This window comes from Ranitomeya imitator, chromosome 1 (genome assembly GCF_032444005.1).
Source record: "Ranitomeya imitator isolate aRanImi1 chromosome 1, aRanImi1.pri, whole genome shotgun sequence".
Lineage (NCBI taxonomy): Eukaryota > Metazoa > Chordata > Amphibia > Anura > Dendrobatidae > Ranitomeya > Ranitomeya imitator.
In genome coordinates, this window is record NC_091282.1 from 246,082,340 (window position 1) to 246,104,727 (window position 22,388).

Sequence of the window (22,388 nt, forward strand, 5' to 3'; positions counted from 1 at the left end):
GACACCGATCACGTGATCATGATACGTTTGCTCTATCGGTTTATGGCATGTGCAGTGATGTGTTCGGATTTATGAACGCCATGGATTGAGCATTCCATGTGTTTGTCTTGTATCAACACGAGCTAACTAGACTTCAACGCTGTATAGGGCATGCGCAGTATAGGTAGCTGACGAGGTCGGATACCGCGGGCTTCAGAAAAATGGCAGCTACAGTTTTATCTTCTAGTGTTCGGAGCGCATCTTCGATCAGCCAATCACAGCAGGGGCTGCCGTCACGTGCTCTGTAGGTGCTGGGTGTCCTGTCTGGGGTAAGCTGGAGTTACTATAATGCTGTCACCACGAAGGAGAAGGGACATTGCGTGTATCGCTCCACAGTCACCGTGTGGTACATTGGGGGCCGTGTATCCCACCTGAGGTGGTCGCCCTCCTTGTAGCTAGTGCGCCCTCATGGCAGGGTCGCGTCCCCCACTCTGTGTGCTGAAAGCCTGGGCGTTAATAGCATTTTAAAGGGACTCTGTCAGCTGAATTTGGCGGGACCGGTTTTCGGTCATATGGGCGGAGTTTTCGGGTGTTTGATTCGCCCTTTCCTTACCCGCTGGCTGCATGCTGGCTGCAATATTGGATTGAAGTTCATTCTATGTCCTCTGTAGTACATGCCTGTGCAAGGCAAGATGACCTTGTGCAGGCATGTACTATGGAGGACAGAGAATGAACTTCAATCCAATATTGCAGCCAGCATGCAGCCAGCGGGTAAGGAAAGGGTGAATCAAACACCCAAAAACTCCGCCCATATGACCCAAAACCAGTCCCGCCAAATTCAGCTGACAGAGTCCCTTTAAGTCCACAGCACTTTCTCACTGTCCCCGTTGGGGTCACTATCTACAGTCACTATCACTATCAGTATGTCTTCAGAGTGTGGGAGAACCCGGAGGAAACCCACACAAAGACGGGGAGAACATACAAACTCCTTGGTGGGATTTGTACCCAGGTCAGGACCCCAGCGCTGCCCATCTACACTGACCTGGGAAACACATCTAAATAAAACACACAAAAACCTGCACTAAACAGTAGGAATTGCTAATTGTATTTTTATATACACCTGTGGGAAAAAAAATGCAGCATTTCTGCCCATGGGAACATGGCCTTATGGTGTCTTTTTTTTTTTTCCCTGCAAGGATATTAGAGACAAACACCAAGAAAAACAGGAATGTGTGTTTCTGATGTGTTTTATTTTTTGTTGCTCAGCCTTATTGATTTTGATGTGGAAAAACAGTAGTGAAAAAATTAACGATTTACGTGCTGGAGGTAAAAAAAAAAAAAAGTGTATGGAAAAAATATCCCGAATGAGATCTTAAAGGGGTTGTCAAGGACTTTATCATTGATGGCCAATCCTTATTGAGAGGTCATCAATGTCTGATCGGTGGGGGTGCGACACTCGGCACCCCGCTGATCAGCTTTTCCAGGCAGCGGCCAGAACAGCTCTGTCAACAGAAATGTGGCAGGGTGCTGCATATCCACTTTTTATTGATTCGAATAGTCTGATTGCGGCCACTATTCCATCGACGTACAGTTAGGTCCATATATATTTGGACAGAGACAACATTGTTCTAATTTTGGTAATAGACATTACCACAATGAATTTTAAACAAAACAATTCAGACGCAGTTGAAGTTCAGACTTTCAGCTTTCATTTGAGGGTATCCACATTAAAATTGGATGAAGGGTTTAGGAATTTCAGCTCCTTAACATGTGCCACCCTGTTTTTAAAGGGACCAAAAGTAATTGGACAGATTAAATAATTTTAAATAATGTTCATTTTTTGGTCGCCGCAACATTGCATCAAAATACAATAACGGGCGATCAAAAGAACGTATCTGCACAAAAGTGGTATCATTAAAAACGTCAGCTCGGCACGCAAAAAATAAGCCCTCACCCGACCCCAGATCACGAAAAATGGAGACGCTAAGAGTATCGGAAAATTGCGCAATTTTTTTTTTTAGCAAACTTTTGAATTTTTTTTCACCACTTAGATAAAAAGTAACCTAGACATGTTAGGTGTCTATGACCTTGTAATTACCTAGAGAATCACAATGGCAGATCAGTTTTAGCATTTAGTGAACCTAGCAAAAAAGCCAAGGAAAAAACAAGTATGGGATTGCACTTTTTTTTGCAATTTCACCACACTTGGAATTTGTGTCCCATTTTCTAGTACAAGACATGGTAAAACCAATGGTGGCGTTCAAAAGTACAACTCGTCGCGCAAAAAATAAGCCCTCACATGATCATATTGATGGAAAAATAAAAAAGTTATGGCTCTGGGAAGGAGGGGAGCAAAAAACGAACACGCAAAAACGAAAAAGGGCTGCGGTGTGAAGGGGTTAATAAACTCCTGGGTTGCTTTGGCTTTATGTTTTGGGTCATAGTCCATCTGTAGTATTAAACGGCCACCAATCAGTTTGGCTGCATTTGGCTGGATCTGAGCACACAGTATGGCTTTGAATATCTCAGAATTCATTTGGCTGCTTCTGTCCTGTGTCACATCATCAATAAACACTAGTGACCCAGTGCCACTGGCAGCCATGCATGCCCAAGCCATCACACTGCCTCCGCCGTGTTTTACAGATGATGTGGTATGCTAGGATCATGAGCTGTACCACGCCTTCGCCATACTTTTCTCTTTCCATCATTCTGGTAGAGGTTGATCTTGGTTTCATCTGTCCAAAGAATGTTCTTCCAGAACTGTGCTGGCTTTTTTAGATGTTTGTTAGCAAAGTCCAGTCTAGCCTTTTTATTCTTGATGCTTATGAGTGGCTTGCACCGTGCAGTGAACCCTCTGTATTTACCATCATGCAGTCTTCTCTTTATGGTAGATTTGGATATTGATACGCCGACCTCCTGGAGAGTGTTGTTCACTTGGTTGGCTGTTGTGAAGGGGTTTCTCTTCACCATGGAGATTATTCTGCGATCATCCACCACTGTTGTCTTCCCTGGGCGCTCAGGTCTTTTTGCATTGATGAGTTCACCAGTGCTTTCTTTCTTTCTCAGGATGTACCAAACTGTAGATTTTGTCACTCTTAATATTGCAGCAATTTCTCGGATGGGTTTTTTCTGTTTCCGCAGCTTAAGGATGGCTTGTTTCACCTGCATGGAGAGCTCCTTTGACCGCATGTTTACTTCACAGCAAAACCTTCCAAATGCAAGCACCACTCCTGAAATCCAACTCCAAGCCTTTTATCTGCTTAATTGAGAATGACATAACAAAGGGATTGCCCACACCTGTCCATGAAATAGCCTTGGAGTCAATTGTCCAATTACTTTTGGTCCCTTTAAAAACAGGGTGGCACATGTTAAGGAGCTGAAACACCTAAACCCTTCATCCAATTTTAATGTGGATACCCTCAAATGAAAGCTGAAAGTCTGAACTTCAACTGCATCTGAATTGTTTTGTTTAAAATTCATTGTGGTAATGTCTATAACCAAAATTAGAAAAATGTTGTCTCTGTCCAAATATATATGGACTTAACTGTAGCTGTGTAGCTCCATAACTGAGCAGTTCTGACGACAACTAAAAAAAGCTGATTACTGGCGTTGCTAGGTGTGGCACCCCCACCGATCAGGCACTGGTGACCTATCTTTTAAGGAGTTGCCATTAGTGTTAAAGTCCCAGACAACCCCTTTAACGCTCTGTGGCCATGAGTTTTCAACATCCACCTTGCTTGAACTGCAGTTTCTAGGAAGAATAACAGGAACAACACAGAGTTACACATCATGCAGTACTGGGGCCCTGAGCTCAACTCAAGCCAAAGGGAGGGCATGTCAACCTTGAGGAACTGATGCAGAGGATTGGGGAAATGGTATAACTTTTACACAATGATTAACTTTTTTCTCCTACGCCTCGTTGGGGACACAGGACCATGGGTGTTATGCTGCTGCCACTGGGAGGACACTAAGTGAATATAAAAAGATTAACTCCTCCCCTGCAGTATACACTCTCCTGCTGTCTCTAAGTGAACCAGTTCTTACTTAGTGTCTGCAGGAGGTACTTGGGCCTGGTCTTCAGACCCCAACGTTTATTTTATTTTTTCTATAAATTTTTATTTTTTAATTAACGGAGTGAAGGGGTGACGGATCCTTTCTAGGTTCCAATCTCTCCAGAAACATCAACAGGCAAGAATGCGGAGAGTTCCTCCTCGCACCCTCCCCTGCGACGTTGGAAGCCATGCCTGAGCTCACTTCAGGGGCGACGGCTCGTTCGGGTCCCGATCTCCCCACATTAGCAACAGGCGACCATATGGAGTGTCTCCTCCATGTATCCTCTCCTGAAGCCAGGCCTATAGCCGGACTGTTATGAACTGGTGGTTTAGGAGCAACATGGGACGAGCTCTGAAGGAGGTGGTACCTGTACTGACCGCAGTCCCTAAGCTCAACACAACACTAGAAGTAGCCGTGGGATGCTCCTGTCTCTCCCTAGGCACCTCGTCACAGCCTGAGAACTAACTACCCCTAAAGATAGAAACAGGAAAACTATCTTGCCTCAGAGAAAATCCCCAAAGGATAGATAGCCCCCCCACAAGTAATGACTGTGAGTGGAGAGGGAAAAGACATACACAGAATGAAACCAGAATGTAGCACAGGAGGCCAGTCTAGCTAGATAGATAGGACAGGATGGAATACTGTGCGGTCAGTATTAAAAACTACAAAAGTCCACACAGAGTTTACAAAAATCTCCACACCTGACTAAAGGTGTGGAGGGTAAATCTGCTTCCCAGAGCTACCAGCTTAACTGAATTAATCCATACTGACAAGCTGGACAAAACATAGAATGCACAGAACGAATAAGTCCACAACATGTGGACAGAAAAGAGCAAAGCAAGGACTTATCTTTGCTGAACTGGTCAGGATATCAGGGAAATCCAAGCAAAGATGTGAATCCAACCAGGAACCATTGACAAGTGGCACTGGCTGAAGGGAAGAGCCAGGCATAAATAGCCGAGCAGAAAGACAATCAGTGGAAGCAGCTGCAGACTGCTAAATCCAAGGAGCAGCCATTCCACTTAAAACCACCGGAGGGAAGAGTCCTACACAGGACTTACCAGGTACCCACGAGACTCCATGCCATTTGTCCTCAGATCTCAGATAAGTGTTTTAGGGGTTGTGATACACCTGGAGACATGAGACATATATGGTGGACATGCCCGGTGGTGACAGGTCTCTGGCAGGAGGTGAAAATTTTGATCGATGGAATGACCGGAAAAGATGTACCTCTAGACCCGCGAACATTCTTACTTGGAATAAAACCACAGGGAGTGTCCAAGAGATTTTTTAGACTGATAACATTACTGGGCATGGCGGCCAAAATACACATAGCATCAAAATGGAGGACCCCGTCGTTATCAATGCCACAAGTCAAGATCAAAATGAACACTATTATGATATATGAGCGCATCCAGGCTACGAGAACTGATAGTTGGAACACCTTTTTCCGGGTTTGGTCCCCATGGCTGGATTTGAACCCTGGAGATCAGCTGACACTTACCCTTACGCTTTCTCCATGAAGTTTGGGCTGGAGGCCAGTAATAATCAACTGGCAATATATATGTGTGTGGGTTTTGCTTTCTTCTTCTTATCTATACGCTTCCCCTATACTACAAGTCGTGATACTAAATCTGATCTCCGTCAGGTGTCGACCTATAGCAGTCTATTGTGATGAAAAAATTCTGTTAAGTGGGCTTTTATGATTCACACCCTAGTCTGTTTTTCCCTATTGTTCCTGTCTTGTCTTTGTCTTTGTTTTGTCTTGTCACATATATTTGTATGCTAGGATCCTTTACTTTGAATTTACCATATTTATAATGTTATAAGAGTGATCCCTTGACATGTTGTCAAAACTCCCATGTTGGGAGACTTTTGTATTACTCTTTAAATAAAAATTATTGAAACAAAAAAAAAACCACCGGAGGGAGCCCAAGAGCAGAACTCACAAAATTGCCACTTACAACCACCGGAGGGAGCCCAAGAGCGGAATTCACAACACCGGACATTCTTCCCAATACCGAGGCCCCCACTATGGCATCCGTGCAGCCCCCACTGCATCACCACTGACCCTTGGCGGATGATAGAAAGCGGCAGAAAGACTCTCTCCACCCCCCCGTCTATGAGGATGGTGGATTGAGGGTGAATACCAGGACCAGCACACCTGCAGCTCCGGCTCTGCTACATCTGTGAGTAGGACTGCAGCTGGTTGAGGAGGCTCAGAGGGGTCCTGGTCCCTGGGAAGGGGAGGTGTCCAAGTGTCCAGCGGCGTTCTCTCCTATACACCGCCCCAGCTTCTTCCCTGTCCCCGGCATCGCCAGGGCTTCGGCCCATCCACCAGCTCCTGACAGGCGCGGCGGTGTAAGGCCGTTGACCGCATTCCTATCCCCCAAAAATGTAGTCCCTGGCTTCTGGCCGGGACAGGCCGCAGGTCCGGCGGGCGCTGCGGTGAACGACCTCATCCCGCACCTTTCCCGGCTCCGGGATCGGCCACATTTTATAGCCCCGCCTACTGGGGGTGGCGCCGCCCATGTGTCTGGCGCTTCTCGTCCCCAACGAGAAGCGCCTTCCTTATCTCGGCTGCCATCTTCCTTCACCCTCGGCACTGCAGCAGGGGCAGCTCTGGGCCTGGACACAGCAGGGACAACAGGAGCAGCGCTGACAGAAGCACTGTGGGGACAGACAGCGGCACCTCCCCTGGGGACTCAAGACACAGGACCTGGGTAAGCTGCAGAATCATAGCTTAACCCTTCCTCTGCACGTACATCCTCCCTCTATTTCTCTGGACGGAAAGAAACAGGGTACACTGTCTCAATCTAAAACTTCCAAAAAGACTGACGAGACACACACTGTGTTTTTTGCTTCATGTACTACTTGCAAGGTTTCTTTGCCTCGGGGCCACAATACTGCGTTCTGCACGGCCTGTGACCCGGTAACTACCCAGAAGCTACCCGTCTCTGATACCGACCCCAGAGAGCCTAGTCACCCTGAGTGGGCCACTTCTCTCTCATGGTCTATGGCTTTTTTGGCCAAAGCGATAGACTCTCTCCGGGACCCTTCCTCTAGTCAGGGCGTTGGTCTGTTAGTTGCAAAAAACCCTTCCGACGGACAAAACTCTTTATCTAACAGGGGTCGTACCTTATCAAAAAGTGCTCATGCTTCTAGAAAAAGGACACATGGCACATCCCCTGAACCTGCTCGTGCTTCGGCCTCTGGGAGTTCGGCTTCTCGCTCACCTCCAGGGTAGAACCAAAAACCCATGGGCTACTTGCATAGTGAACAAGTCTGTAGAAACCTGTTCACACCACCAAAGAACTTGAAAACACAAAAACGCACAGAGAGGTTAAAAATACTCTGTTGTAAAAAAGTCACAGTAAATAAGCAAGTGCTAGTCAAAAAATGGAAAAAATACAGGGTATTTAGTTAATACCTTTTTTTTGCAAAAAAAATGTATGTTAAGCTGCTCCACCAATCGCCAAGGTATACCCATAATAGAGCAGTCCTATCTAATGTATATAATCCCTATCTGATGTATTTAAAAACCTGATCATCTGTATAGTACCTGTATAAGCAGGGTTCAGAGAGAAAAAATATACATGTGGACATGCAGGATGGAACAGCTACAATGCAAATGACCCACAGAGGAGTGGTGGACTCCCCAGTCTTGTAGAAACAAGAGAACAATTATAGAACCAAAAACACATGGGCTACTTGCATAGTGAACAAGTCTGTAGAAACCTTCTCCAGGGGTTGGTAGCGAACATGATTCAGAATATGAATCTGATGCATCCTTAGATCAGGACTCACAAAATGATCAAGAGACACTTGAGTCCCTTATTGAGTCGGTCAACAAGGCTCTGAGGGTGGACGAGGAACCCATATCTATTCCAGATCATGCCGTGTACTTTAAGAGGACTAAACGCCCTCATGGAGTGTTCGCCAACCACCCCGAGCTAAGGACATTGTTGAGAAACATACAGACCGACCGGATAAAAGCTTCACAGGGCAGAAGCCCATGGAGTCTAAATATCCCTTTGCTCCTGACTTAAGAAAGAATTTGTTACAGTTCCACCCCCCTCACCCCCCCCCCCCCCCCCCCAGTGGATCCTCCCCTATCGTGGCTTGCCTCTAAAACTCTTCTATCCTTGTCTGATGGTGCCACAGTCAAAAATCCTACTTATCGTCAATCTTGCTCGTTCAGTTTTTGAGGCTTCTGGAGCTGCACTCTTTCCATCCTTTGCCGTGACCTGGGTGGCTAAAGCTATGGTCTATTGGGCTGAGGTCTTGTCCGTAGCCATTCAGGAAACTGACCTACCCCCTGAGGTGGCATGCCTCATTAATCAGATAGCTCGAGCCGGGTATTTTGTGGTGTCCGCTTCTTTGGATGCGGCTAACTGTGCTTCCCAAGCAGCAGCTAACGCCATCACCATTAGGAGGGCCCTATGGCTCAGAGGCTGGCGTGCGGATTCTGCTTCCAAAAAGTCTTTAACCTCTCTGCCCTATCAGAGCAGTCACTTATTTGGAGAAAAACTTGATCAACTAATCTCTGACGCTACTGGAGGGAAGAGTAAGTTTCTTCCCAAGCAGAGGCCCGTTTGTCCCTTTCGGAACCAGCAACCACAAGCTTGGACCCGATTTTGTTTTTTGTTTTTTTTGTTACAATCCCAACGGGTCCTCTACATCCAACTCTTTATGACCAGGATGAGCCCAACGCAGAGATAGAGGTTCCCAGGTCTCATATAGACCCTCTTATTCCTGGAAAAGCAGGCCCAGACAGTACGACTCAGTACGGTATCCAGGGGACACCAACAAAGTAGGGGGTTGTCTGCTTTTGTTTCGTCAACCGAGGCTCTCGGTCGTTCACGACGAGTGGGTCATAGATTTTGTCCTCCGGTTACAAAATACAGTTTTCGTCTCTCCCACCAACGCGTTTCTTCCTGTCTTCTCCTCCCAAGACAAAGGCAGCAGTGTTCTTCCGAGCCATAATTGCCCTCAGAAGGGGCGGGGTCATTATCCCGATTCCGCAAGACGAAAGGTTCAAGGGGTTTTACTCGAACCTTTTTGTAGTCCCAAAAAAAGACGGAATAGTGCGGCCCATACTGGACCTAAAACTGTTGAACAACTTCACCAGAGTGCGACTAGTGATGAGCGAATATACTCGTTACTCGAGATTTCTCGAGCACGCTCGGGTGACCGAGTATTTTTTTAGTGCTCGGAGATTGTTTTCCTCAGCTGAGTGATTTACATCTGTTAGCCAGCTTGATTACATGTGGGGATTCCCTAGCAACAAGGCAACCCCCACATGTATTTATGCTGGCTAACAGATGTAAACCATTCAGCTGCGGCGCTGAAAACTAAATCTCTGAGCACTAAAAAATACGCGGACACCCGAGCGTGCTCAGGAAATCTCGAGTAACGAGTATATTCGCTCATCACTTAGTGCGACGATTCAGAATGGAATCGCTCCGCTCAGTCATCGCTTCAATGGAAAAAGGAGAGTTCTTAGCATCCATAGACATCCGGGACACTTACCTTCACATCCCGATTTCCCCCCCCCCCCCCCCCCCTCACCAAAGATTTCTACGATTCGCAGTTCAAGACAATCATTCTCAATTCGCTGCCATACCCTTTGGCCTCGCCACCGCCCCCAGAGTCTTCACCAAGATCATGGCGGCTGCCATGGCCATCCTTCACGCTCTCGGGGTGGTAGTGCTATCGTGTCTAGACGATATCCTGATTAAAGGACCTTCTTTTCACTCCTGCAAGGAGTGCATGAGCATCACAATAAATACGCTTTCTCGCCTGGGCTGGAAGATAAACTTCAAAAAGTCCTCGCCAGTACCGGCTCAGCGAATTTCCTTTCTGGGAATGATCCTGGACACTTCCCAGTGGTTGGTGATCCTTCCTCCGGAAAAAGTCTTAGCGGGGAACTCAGATGCTGTCCCGCTCTTTTCTTCACTCTCTGCGTTTCAGTATGAGAGTTCTCAGCAAGATGGTAGCAGCTATAGAGGCGGTTCCATTCGCACAGCTACACCTCCGCCCCCTGCAACATGCGCTTCTGGTGGCTTGGGACAGGAATCTGTTCTCTCGACCGTCCATTCCACCTTTCTCAGCGGGTCCAATAGACCCTCAGTTGGTGGACGTTGAAGTCTTTGCTGAATCAGGGGTAGTCCTTCTTCCCAGTTCATTGGCTAGTGGTGACCACAGACGCCAGCCTTCTTGGCTGGGGGGCAGTGTTCCGCCATCACACAGCTCAGGGGCGCTGGTCTCCTTGAGAGTCGGGTCTGCCAATCAACATTTTGGAGACATGGGCAATCAAGTTAGCCCTTCTGCAGTTTCATCACCTCCTGGCAAGTTGGACCATCAGGATTCAGTCCGACAATGCCACAGCTGTGGCGTACATCAACCGGGGGGTACCCACAGCAAGGCGGCCATGATCGAAGTAGGTCACATTCTCTGTTGGGCCGAGAGGAACCATCTCAGGCGTAGAGAATTGGGCTGCAGATTTCCTCAGTCGCCAGAGTCTCGCCTCGGAAGAGTGGTCTCTCCATCCAGAGTTTTTCCAGCAGATCTGCTGTCGCTGGGGGACTCCGGATGTGGATCTGATGGCCTTAAGGCTAAACACCAAGATTCCCAACTTCTTAGCTCGGTCCCACGACCCAGTAGGCATCGGAGCAGACGCACTTGTCCTCCCGTGGCATCAATTTCGGCTTCCGTATATATTCCCCCCCCACTCCCCTTCTGAAGGTTATCAAGAAGATCAGAGCGGAGGGGGTGCCAGTAATCCTGATTGCGCTGGATTGGCTGCGTCGGGCGTGGTACGTGGAACTAATTCAACTCATTGCCGACATCCCCTGGCGACTAACGGATCGCACAGATCTGCTGTCCCAGGGCCCTATTTACCATCAGAACTCCAAGGCTCTGTGTTTAACGATATGGCCGTTGAATCCTGGGTTCTAGCTCAAGCAGGATTTTCTCATCAGGTGATCTCTTTCATGCTTAGTGCTAGGAAACCCACATCTATGCGCATTTATCATCGCACCTGGAAGACTTTCTTCTCATGGTGCAAAGACCGCGGACGTTCTCCTCTTGACTTTTCCATTCCTTACATTTTGGAATTTCTGCAGACCAGATTGGAGTCAGGTCTCGAGCTTAGTTCTCTCAAAGGGCAGATTTCAGCCTTATCGGTTTTGTTCCAACGCAGGATTACCAACAGATTACAGGTGAATACCTTCACCCAGGGAGTATCTCCTGTGGTGTCTCCCTATAAGATGCCGTTGGAACCGTGGGATCTTAATTTGGTCCTCAGGGTTTTACAAGAGGCCTCTTTCGAACTGCTGCAGGAAGTCTATCTTTTCTTCCGTGGAAAGTAGCTTTCCTAGTTTCGGTCACGTCAATCAGGCGGAAAGAAGAGAAAGAAGCTCCACCCCCGGAGGAGAGAGCGGGAACCAGAGCAGGACGCAGGGAACAATGCGGAGGACGCCATGGCAAGCAGCCCGGAACCAGAGGGTTGGGTGGAAGCGGGGGACTCCCCCAGCTACCTGGAAGGAAGCCGCGACGAGCCGTCGCCAGCCGTCCCCAAACTCCTGCAAACTGAATTGGAAGAGCTCACCGACCAGCTCCTGCGGATGCAGCTGAGCGCCGAGACCATGCGGAAGGCGGTGCTGGGAGGAAAGTTGCAGGTACTGCATCCTATCCAACGGACCCCAATACCAGCAGAGGAGACTGGCACTGGAGACACCGCAGCGGGCAGGTAAGTGGGCCCGATAGTTGCACCACTCCGTTATGGATCCAGTCGGATTCAGATTCTGGGGGAATGGGACCAGGCCACGGGGATGGAAAGTTTTATGAAGGCCCTGATCCAGCCTGCGGGGTGAAATCTATGCGGAAAGGACTGTAATACCGCTGGGTGAACCCTGGAACAGATCTTATGGGGTTCCCCGGGACAGAAAAGAAGGCAGGAGAGGTCCTAGAGGTTCTGAGCTGGAAGGAATACCAACAAGAACAACTGGCCTGTAAATGGGAGGCTTAGGAGGAGTACCAGGCCCGACCCAAAGCCTTCGACGAGAGGGACCTATGTGTTAAGGCCCAGGCCCGCAAGGACCGCCAGACAAACCAGGCCCCACTGAAGCAGGGCACAGTGGTAGCCTTCAGATTACAGAAAGGATGGGGATTTATTAAAGAGCCAGGCCTGTACGCAGAAATTTTTAACAGGAGGGACGCGGAGTCCCACCTCTGGGAAGGACACCCGGACAGGAACCTTTACCCCGGCGATTGTGTCATGTACACCAGGCATCTCTGTGACAAAGGGTGGTATGCTCTGAATGTGAAAAAGCACAGGGGCACTGCCCCAAAGCTGGCTAAACCGTAGGCACCAGTAGCGCCACCTAGCGCCAAAGTAGCCTCCACCACTACCACTCACACTGTAACCCCAGCTTGCACCACCAAAGCGACAGTGTGCACTATCACCACCACTGAGACAGCAGTGGCAGCTTCACCACCTATTACACGCACCCAGGCTATGCAAACTGAACTAATAACCACGTGCAGCTGCACTCAGACCCGCATAGTGGGAACTGACAAAATTTACATCATCCCTGGAATCAGATTGAATCCTAGCATGAGTGAGCATAGCGTCCAGGTGCTAACAAAAGAACCATAAAATCTGAAAAGCAATATGACTGAATAGTTAAAAAGTATAAAAGTTTGTTTTACAGGCCAAGGTTTTTTGCACTAAGAGTTTAACTGTTTAAAGGACATTCAGATCTTGGACAATGAATGGTTCACAAACTTTGTTGTACATAGTTGGCACCAATTTAGGTGCTTCCTACTGGTTTTACACAGAAGCTTTTAAGAGACTGTTTCTAACATTACTGTGAAAATTGCCTTGTTTTACAGAGACCTGAAGAAAAATCCGTTTGGCGCGGCAGGATTCTGGGTCTGGCTACTCGTCTTGTAGCCCGCCCAAACCTACGTTGGGTGTTTGACAGGTCCCTCGCTTCATTGCTGGTGTATTAATTGCACAATTAATTGCACTACCTCCGTACTGAAAGACTTGAAAGTCTTTTGCATCCTTAAAGGGACTCTGTCACCTGAATTTGGAAGGAACAATCTTCAGCCATAGGGGTGGGGTTTTCGGGTGTTTGATTAACCCTTTCCTTACCCGCTGGCTGCAATATTGGATTGAAGTTCATTCTCTGTCCTCCATAGTACACGCCTGTGCAAGGCAAGAAAGGAAATGTTGACTTGTTGCACTTTGTTAACGTTATATTGGAAGTTAGTCAGAACTGTACTTTATATACCAGATACTGTATTAGGGAGATAATATAATGAATAAAAATTAAACTGAAACGTGAATCCAGATAGTTTTATGTGCAGAAAGTATTGAAGATGTCTAATGTTGCGCTTGTGAATTAAATGGACCTGATGCAGTATACCCGTAGGGGTAGTCGCCGTTAGTAAGAAAAGCTCTGCACTTTGAAGAAAATAATAACATTTGTTTTGCACTTTGAAGCCTTAAGAGATAGTATACCCGTAGAGGGTAATTGCCTTTCATAGTTAGTTATCATACTGTTTTCTACTGTTAAAAGTACTCTGTACATATGTTCTTGTAACGTTCAAGCATCAATTCCTCCCATAAAGGGAAGCTCCACTTTGCACTATTAACTTGTTTCATATGTTTCCAGCATTCTAAAAATGTATTGCATGTCTCTTTGCTAATCTGTATTGTTTTGGTCTTCTTTTCCCAGTCTGGGTGTACTGGATTTAACTGGGGGGGGTAGAGTGTGGCGCCCCAGGGTCCTGGTCGTCACTGTGGCATTGCTTTCCTCACGGGGGGAGGGATGTTACGTTTGGAAGCGATGATGGATATCTTTTATCAGGTAATCACAATACACACATGTTCACACTCCAGGCCACAGGGGGGAGCTTTTAATCCTATTCCTAGGTGATTCCCCTATATATATACAGTGGGGCAAAAAAGTATTTAGTCAGTCAGCAATAGTGCAAGTTCCACCACTTAAAAAGATGAGAGGCGTCTGTAATTTACATCATAGGTAGACCTCAACTATGGGAGACAAACTGAGAAAAAAAAATCCAGAAAATCACATTGTCTGTTTTTTTAACATTTTATTTGCATATTATGGTGGAAAATAAGTATTTGGTCAGAAACAAACAATCAAGATTTCTGGCTCTCACAGACCTGTAACTTCTTCTTTAAGAGTCTCCTCTTTCCTCTACTCATTACCTGTAGTAATGGCACCTATTTAAACTTGTTATCAGTATAAAAAGACACCTGTGCACACCCTCAAACAGTCTGACTCCAAACTCCACTATGGTGAAGACCAAAGAGCTGTCAAAGGACACCAGAAACAAAATTGTAGCCCTGCACCAGGCTGGGAAGACTGAATCTGCAATAGCCAACCAGCTTGGAGTGAAGAAATCAACAGTGGGAGCAATAATTAGAAAATGGAAGACATACAAGACCACTGATAATCTCCCTCGATCTGGGGCTCCACGCAAAATCCCACCCCATGGGGTCAGAATGATCACAAGAACAGTGAGCAAAAATCCCAGAACCACGCGGGGGGACCTAGTGAATGAACTGCAGAGAGCTGGGACCAATGTAACAAGGCCTACCATAAGTAACACACTACGCCACCATGGACTCAGATCCTGCAGTGCCAGACGTGTCCCACTGCTTAAGCCAGTACATGTCCGGGCCCGTCTGAAGTTTGCTAGAGAGCATTTGGATGATCCAGAGGAGTTTTGGGAGAATGTCCTATGGTCTGATGAAACCAAACTGGAACTGTTTGGTAGAAACACAACTTGTCGTGTTTGGAGGAAAAAGAATACTGAGTTGCATCCATCAAACACCATACCTACTGTAAAGCATGGTGGTGGAAACATCATGCTTTGGGGCTGTTTCTCTGCAAAGGGGCCAGTACGACTGATCCGGGTACATGAAAGAATGAATGGGGCCATGTATCATGAGATTTTGAGTGCAAACCTCCTTCCATCAGCAAGGGCATTGAAGATGAAACGTGGCTGGGTCTTTCAACATGACAATGATCCAAAGCACACCGCCAGGGCAACGAAGGAGTGGCTTCGTAAGAAGCATTTCAAGGTCCTGGAGTGGCCTAGCCAGTCTCCAGATCTCAACCCTATAGAAAACCTTTGGAGGGAGTTGAAAGTCCGTGTTGCCAAGCGAAAAGCCAAAAACATCACTGCTCTAGAGGAGATCTGCATGGAGGAATGGGCCAATATACCAACAACAGTGTGTGGCAACCTTGTGAAGACTTACAGAAAACGTTTGACCTCTGTCATTGCCAACAAAGGATATATTACAAAGTATTGAGATGAAATTTTGTTTCTGACCAAATACTTATTTTCCACCATAATATGCAAATAAAATATTAAAAAAACAGACAATGTGATTTTCTGGATTTTTTTTTCTCAGTTGTCTCCCATAGTTGAGGTCTACCTATGATGTAAATTACAGACGCCTCTCATCTTTTTAAGTGGTGGAACTTGCACTATTGCTGACTGACTAAATACTTTTTTGCCGCACTGTATATATATATTGTGGTTTGGAGGGAAAGAGAGGTCAGATTGTGAGAGAGACCGAAGGGAGCAGACCGACATAGAGTGTCAGAAAGTCTGAAGGGGCCGTGTAGTCTGAAGTACTACAGCCCCTGGAAAGAGACATGCAGAAAGCCGAACATTGTTCAGTGAGCGTGCAGGAGAGCAAAGCACAGGAGAGTGACACCAGGGGGAGGACAGCAGCGAGCAAACTCTCCCTGGCAAAGCGCAGATAACAGGTAACCGGACCACGAGGGTGTAAGGGACTCTAGGACTTTCATCAGAAACCGGCAGGACAGCTGAACTGCAAGTTACTTGTCCGCCACACACACCAGAAGACACAGTAACACATAGAGCCTGGGGTGTGCTAGAGTCCCTGTGAAAAGGTTTGAGTTACCTGTCATACAGGTATTGTCCTATCCTATATGGGGGACAGAGAGAAGAACCGTGAGGACCTTATCTGAAGCCATAGGCAGTAAGGGAGTACAACACCACCGCGCTAAAGGAAGGCTTTTAACTCCACCTGGTAAAGGGGACTCTGGATTCGCTTTCGAGCCGGCCTGACCCTGCCTGCCCTGTGATCTGGTACCCTGGACTGTGGCGGACTGAAGTCTTCTGTAATCCAGGTAAAGAGACTGCAAACCTGTGTCCTCGTTCTTTACAGCCCCATCCACCATCTTCCATCTACACATTGGGAGCCCTGGGGATATACTTCACCTGTGGGAAGTTATACCATCTAGCTGCCATAACATCACCCCAGAGGACCCCTTAAAGCAGCGTTGTTCCCCACTGACCGAATACCACAGGTGGCGTCACGAACATAAACTTCATTCAATTATCCCTTTTACATGGGCGCCCAGGGTCACGGACCAGATCGCCACCATGACATCCCCCTGTGAACACCGGACCCGGTACCGGGTACTCCACGGCTCTGGCGGGCGACTCAGTCCAGCTTGCATACTTTCACAAAACATTACAGTATATTCATTCTCAAGCCTCTGCAGATTTGGCCCTCGGCAGAAGAATTCTGCAGGCGGCAGTACCACATCTGTAACTTGCTGGTACATGGAGTAATAACAGTTGATTGTTCCCCACCCAGGGACTGCTTTAGGGCGTCCCACGGTCCTGTGTCCCCCAATGAGGCATAGGAGAAATAGGGATTTTTGTGTACTCACCGTAAAATCCTTTTCCCGAACCAATCATTGGGGGACACAGCACTCACCCTGTTAAGGTACCTTCACACATAACGATATCGTTAACGATATCGTTGCTTTTTGTGACGTAGCAACGATATAGTTAAGGAAATCGTTCTGTGTGACAGCGACCAACGATCAGGCCCCTGCTGGGAGATCGTTGGTCGCTGAGGAAAGTCCAGAACTTTATTTCGTCGCTGGACTCCCTGCAGACATCGCTGGATCGGCGTGTGTGACACCGATCCAGCGATGTCTTCACTGGTAACCAGGGTAAACATCGGGTTACTAAGCGCAGGACCGCGCTTAGTAACCCGATGTTTACCCTGGTTACCAGCGTAAAAGTAAAAAAAACAAACACTACATACTTACCTACCGCTGTCTGTCCCCGGCGCTCAGCTTCTCTGCACTCCTCCTGCACTGGCTGTGAGCGTCGGTCAGCCGGAAAGCAGAGCGGTGACGTCACCGCTCTGCTTTCCGGCCGCTGTGCTCACAGCCAGTGCAGGAGGAGTGCAGAGAAGCAGAGCGCCGGGGACAGACAGCGGTAGGTAAGTATGTAGTGTTTGTTTTTTTTACTTTTACGCTGGTAACCAGGGTAAACATCGGGTTACTAAGCGCGGTCCTGCGCTTAGTAACCCGATGTTTACCCTGGTTACCCGGGGACCTCGGGATCGTTGGTCGCTGGAGAGCTGTCTGTGTGACAGCTCTCCAGCGACCAAACAGCGACGCTGCAGCGATCGACATCATTGTCGGTATCGCTGCAGCGTCGCTGAGTGTGAAGGTACCTTTAGCCTGATGGCTTGTTTGTTTTTTGGTTTTGACATAGTTTATCCTTGTTAATGGTTTTAAGCTCCTACTGCTTTGTTGCTGAAATGGTTCACTTAGAGCCAGCAGGAGGGTGTATACTGCAGGGGAGGAGTTAGTCTTTTTATATTCACTTAGTGTCCTCCTAGTGGCAGCAGCATAACACCCATGATCCTGTGCCCCCCAATGATTGGCTTGGAGGAAAGGATTTTACGGTGAGTACACCAAAATCCCTATATTTCCTACTATCTAAAAAGTAATAATAAGATAAAATATCTTGCAATTTTCATGCTAACAAACAGGCCTAAATAGTAGGATTCTGCTCTCTGTTCTTATCATCAGCTGCATAGATATACGCAGCAATGGAGTGGCTCTGATCCTATTGACTTATAATCAAGTATTTATCGCTTCATTGGAGCATGCTGGGGATGGGGAGGATGTGAGCTGTGGCATCACTTATTGCGAATGATGGATCCATGTGTTATCTATCATAAATAGAGGTGTAACCTTTTATTGTAGTTCAGTGTCTGATAATGTGAATGCTGAAAAGAGTTTGATCCGAATGTGAGCATATTGTGATCTAATTCTCTTGGATGAGGAGAATATGGGGAACAAAAATTCCTCCATTTCCATTCTGTTAGTCCTTGTAAATCGGACTGCACTGAGATGTCGTCTAAGTGCAGTCCCACGTTTTCCACATACCCATAGACTTTAATGGGTGAGTCTCATCCGTTTGAGTGAAATCGCAGCATGCTGCAATTTTTTTTCAGTAGCAGATTGTCAGTGAAAAAAATCGCTCATCAGCACTGACCCATTGAATAACATTAGTACAAGTGCTATCCAATAAAAAAACTTTGCACTCGTCCGATGTTAACAGTAGTGTGAGCGAGCCCGTAGGGTGCAAATACAGTTGAAAGAATGCCACTAACTTCCTGGGACTTCTCAGATCTGGGAATGCCCCACTGGATGGTATTCAGTTAATTATTGTGCACCTCATTAATTACAATTAGACGAGCACAAGACCTGGCAAGTGGCCATTAATCAATCAATAGCGGCACATCTCACTTGGAAATATTATTAAAGGGAACCTGTCACCCCCAAAATCGCTGGTGAGGTAAGCTCACTGTCATCAGGGGCTTATCTACAGCATTCTGTAATGCTGTTGATAAGCTGCCGTTGTTACCTGAAAGAGGAGAAAAAGAGGTTAGATTATACTCACCCAGGGGCGGTCCCGCTCCGATGGGTGTCTCAGGTCCGGAACAGCGCCTCCCATCTTTATTCCCTGACGTCCTCTTCTGGTCTTCACGCCGCGGCTCCGGCGCAGGCGTACTTTGTCTGCCCTGTTGAGGGCAGAGCAAAGTACTGCAGTGCGCAGGCGCCGGAAAGGTCAGAGAGGCCCGGCGCCTGCGCACTGCAGTACTTTGCTCTGCCCTCAACAGGGCAGACAAAGTACGCCTGCGCTGGAGCCGCGGCGTGAAGACCAGAAGAGGACGTCATGGAATGAAGATAGGAGGCGCCAGAGCTGACCTGAGACACCCACTTGACCGGACCGCAGCAGGACTGCCCCTGGGTGAGTATAATCTAACCTCTTTTTCTCCTTTTTCAGGTTACATCAGGGGCTTATCTACAGCATTACAAAATGCTGTAGATAAGCCCCTGATGACGGTGAGCTTACCTCCCCATCGATTTTGGGGGTGACAGGTTCCCTTTAATGTGTAGCTAGATCTGCAGCTAAATGCCATATAAATCCTGTTTAGCTGGATTACTGGAGCAGCAGCTGCAGGGAGAAAGTTTAAGTTATATTCTCCCTGCATCGCAGTTACAGTTCCCTCTCACTACACACTGAGTGCGCTTTATTCATTCTCTGGCAATCTGATTGATAGCCTGTCCTGCAACATGTGTGCACGTACAGTAGGCTGGCAATCAATTTGCAAATGGGGCAGATTTAAAAATGAGTTATATTAACATGAATAAATAAATGTGTACATTATTATAAGAGTACATTGTGATTTTTGGGAACAACCCTATAACTGTTTCACTATAACACTATTACTACTTATTTGTAGGTAGCCATGCTTATTACTAGAGTTTTACAACCTTCATACTTCAACCCTTCCAAAGTTTCTTCAGTTTGGAAACTCCGCTTATTTCAGTGGAACTCGATAAGATGGGGTCATGCTGCATGTGGATACAAGGCGGTAGTTTTTGATATGGGAGGAGTCCTACTTCCATCACCCTTCAGTTTGGCGAAAGGTAGGAACGCATGGTACGAAGAGATGATAAATGTAATTATTTCTGGATTGTACGTGTGAAGTCTTAAGTACCGTATATACTCGAGTATAAGCCGACCTGAGTATAAGCCGAGACCCCTAATTTTTCCACAAAAAACTGGGAAAACTTAATGACTCGAGTATAAGCCTAGGGTGGGAAATGCAGCAGCTACCGGTAAATGTCAAAAGTAAAAATAGATACCAATAAAAGTAAAATTAATTGAGACATCAGTAGGTTAAGTGTTTTTGAATATCCACATTGAATCAGGAGCCTCATATAATGCTCCATACAGTTCATGATGGGCTCCATAAGATGCCCCATATTAAAATATGCCCCATATAATCCTGCATAAAGGTTAATAATGGCCCCATAAGATGCTCCATAGACACATTTGCCCCATATAGTGCTGCACAAACGTTATGGCCCCATAAGATACTCCATACAGATATTTGCCCCATACAATGCTGCACAAACGTTAATTATGGCCCCATAAGATGCTCCATAAAGATATTTGCCCCATATTGTGCTGCACAAACCTTGATTATGGACCCATAAGATGCTCCATACAGACACTTGCCCCATATAGTGCTGCACCAACGTTATGGCCCCATAAGATGCTCCATACAAACACTTGCCCCATTTGCTGTTGCTGCGATAAAAAAAAAAATCACATTCTCACCTCTCAGTCGTTCAGGCCCCCGGCACTTTCAATATTCACCTGACTTTGTTCCGGTGCCGCTCCATCTTCAGCATCTTCTGCACAGACGTTAAGGCAGAGGGCGCGCACTAACCACGTCACCGCGCCCTCTGACCTGAGCGTCACTGCAGAAGACGCTGAAGACGGGGCGGCGCCCGGAACGGGGAGCAGGTGAATATCGCGCAGCGCTCCCCCCACCCCATTATACTCACCTACTCCTGGCGCGGTCCCTGCTTCCCCAGCGCCGCAGCGTCTTCCTGTAATGAGCGGTCACCTTTACCGCTCATTACAGTAATGAATATGCAGCTCTACCCCTATGGGAGGTGGAGCCACATATTCATTACTGTAATGAGCGGTACCATGTGACCACTCAGTACAGGAAGAAGCTGGGGTGCCGGGGAGCCAGGGACCTGCAGGGACTGCGCCAGGAGCAGGTGAGTATAATTAGACAGCCCCCGCTCCCCCTCCCCTGCCGACCCCTGGGTATGACTCGAGTATAAGCCGAGAGGGGGACTTTCAGCCCCCCTAAAATGGGCTGAAAATCTCGGCTTATACTCAAGTATACACGGTATGTTTCTAAAGGTAGACAAACTCTACATAGGTGTCCCAATGTATAAAGTTCCATATGCACAAAAATACCAAATACTATGCAAGAAATGTGCAGAACTCCAATAAGGCACAATACATAAAAATCACATTTTATTCACGCACAATTTTTTTTTTCTTTTTTAAAGTATAGCAACAAAAAAAGACACACAGAATCGGCTAATAATGTAGCTAAAATAGTAACAATGATATGTAAAGTTACTCAAACCACGCAGCCATGAGGTACCATGAGTACGGTCCATAACATATGGCACAATAAGGGCAATTATAAACCAATACAGTCTTTTTGTGTTAAAGATGGGTACCCAAAGAGATCCAAAAGCCCAGGGTTTACAATACATAAGAAAATATACTGAGTAGTATGAGAATAATGAAAGGGAGGATATCAAGTTTCTACACAGTGGTAATAGCACATGCTAACCCAGAAAAAACAATGCTAACATTTGGGTTGCCATGACAAACTGTGAGTATAATTCCCTGACAAAGCTTAATGCGAAACATGCTTCAGGTGCGTTTTTCTAGGTGAGCATGTACTATCACCACTGTGAAGTTTGTCATTTGGATGTTTGGCATTTCTGCAGGGTCCCTCCTGATCAGTGACAATTCTACTAAAATCATGCTAAGTGATTTGACCCAATAAACTCTTGGAAGTAAGGCCATGTTCACACTTTGCGGTTTTTACCGCGATTTTGATGCTGCGGGTCCGCAGCAGTTTCCATAGCGTTTACATTAACATGCAAACCGCTGTGCACATGCTGCGGGAAAAACCGTGCAGAAACGCAGCGGTTTAAAACCCGCAGCATGTCACTTCTTTGTGCAGAATCGCAGCGATTCTGCACCCATAGAAATGCATTGAACCGCCTTCTTCCCGCATGGGGCTGTGCCCACGTTGCGGGAAGTAAGCGGCTAATGTGCGGTTCCTACCCAGGGTGGAGGAGAACCATAAATAGTGTAAAAAAAAAAGAATTAAAATAAAAAATGATGTTATACTCACCTCTCAGCGCTGCCCACGGCCGTCCGGTCTTTGGTTTGCTGTGCGAGCAGGACCTGTGGTGACGTCGCGGTCACATGACCGTGATGACGCCGCGGTCACATGACCGTGACATCACGAAGGTCCTTCTCGGCACAGCATCTTTGGAACCGGACCGCCGGGTGCAGCGCCCAGGAGATCCGGACATCAGAGGGGGTGAGTATAACCAATTTTGATT

The 22,388-nt window shown here is 47.0% G+C and overlaps 1 protein-coding gene across 2 annotated transcripts in view; it reads left to right on the forward strand.

Moving 5' to 3' along the window:
• ACAD10 (acyl-CoA dehydrogenase family member 10) overlaps positions 1 to 22,388 on the forward strand; it is a 97,205-nt gene that overhangs the window by 2,900 nt on the left and 71,917 nt on the right. Inside the window, exons 1-2 of one of the 2 annotated variants that reach the window (XM_069755054.1) lie at positions 207 to 308; positions 19,673 to 19,859. In XM_069755054.1, coding sequence (XP_069611155.1) covers positions 19,679 to 19,859 — 181 coding nt within the window. In that variant the 5' untranslated portion in view covers positions 207 to 308; positions 19,673 to 19,678. Of the gene's footprint in view, positions 1 to 206; positions 309 to 19,672; positions 19,860 to 22,388 lie in introns of those variants that run through there. The other variant, XM_069755060.1, reaches the window with a different exon arrangement.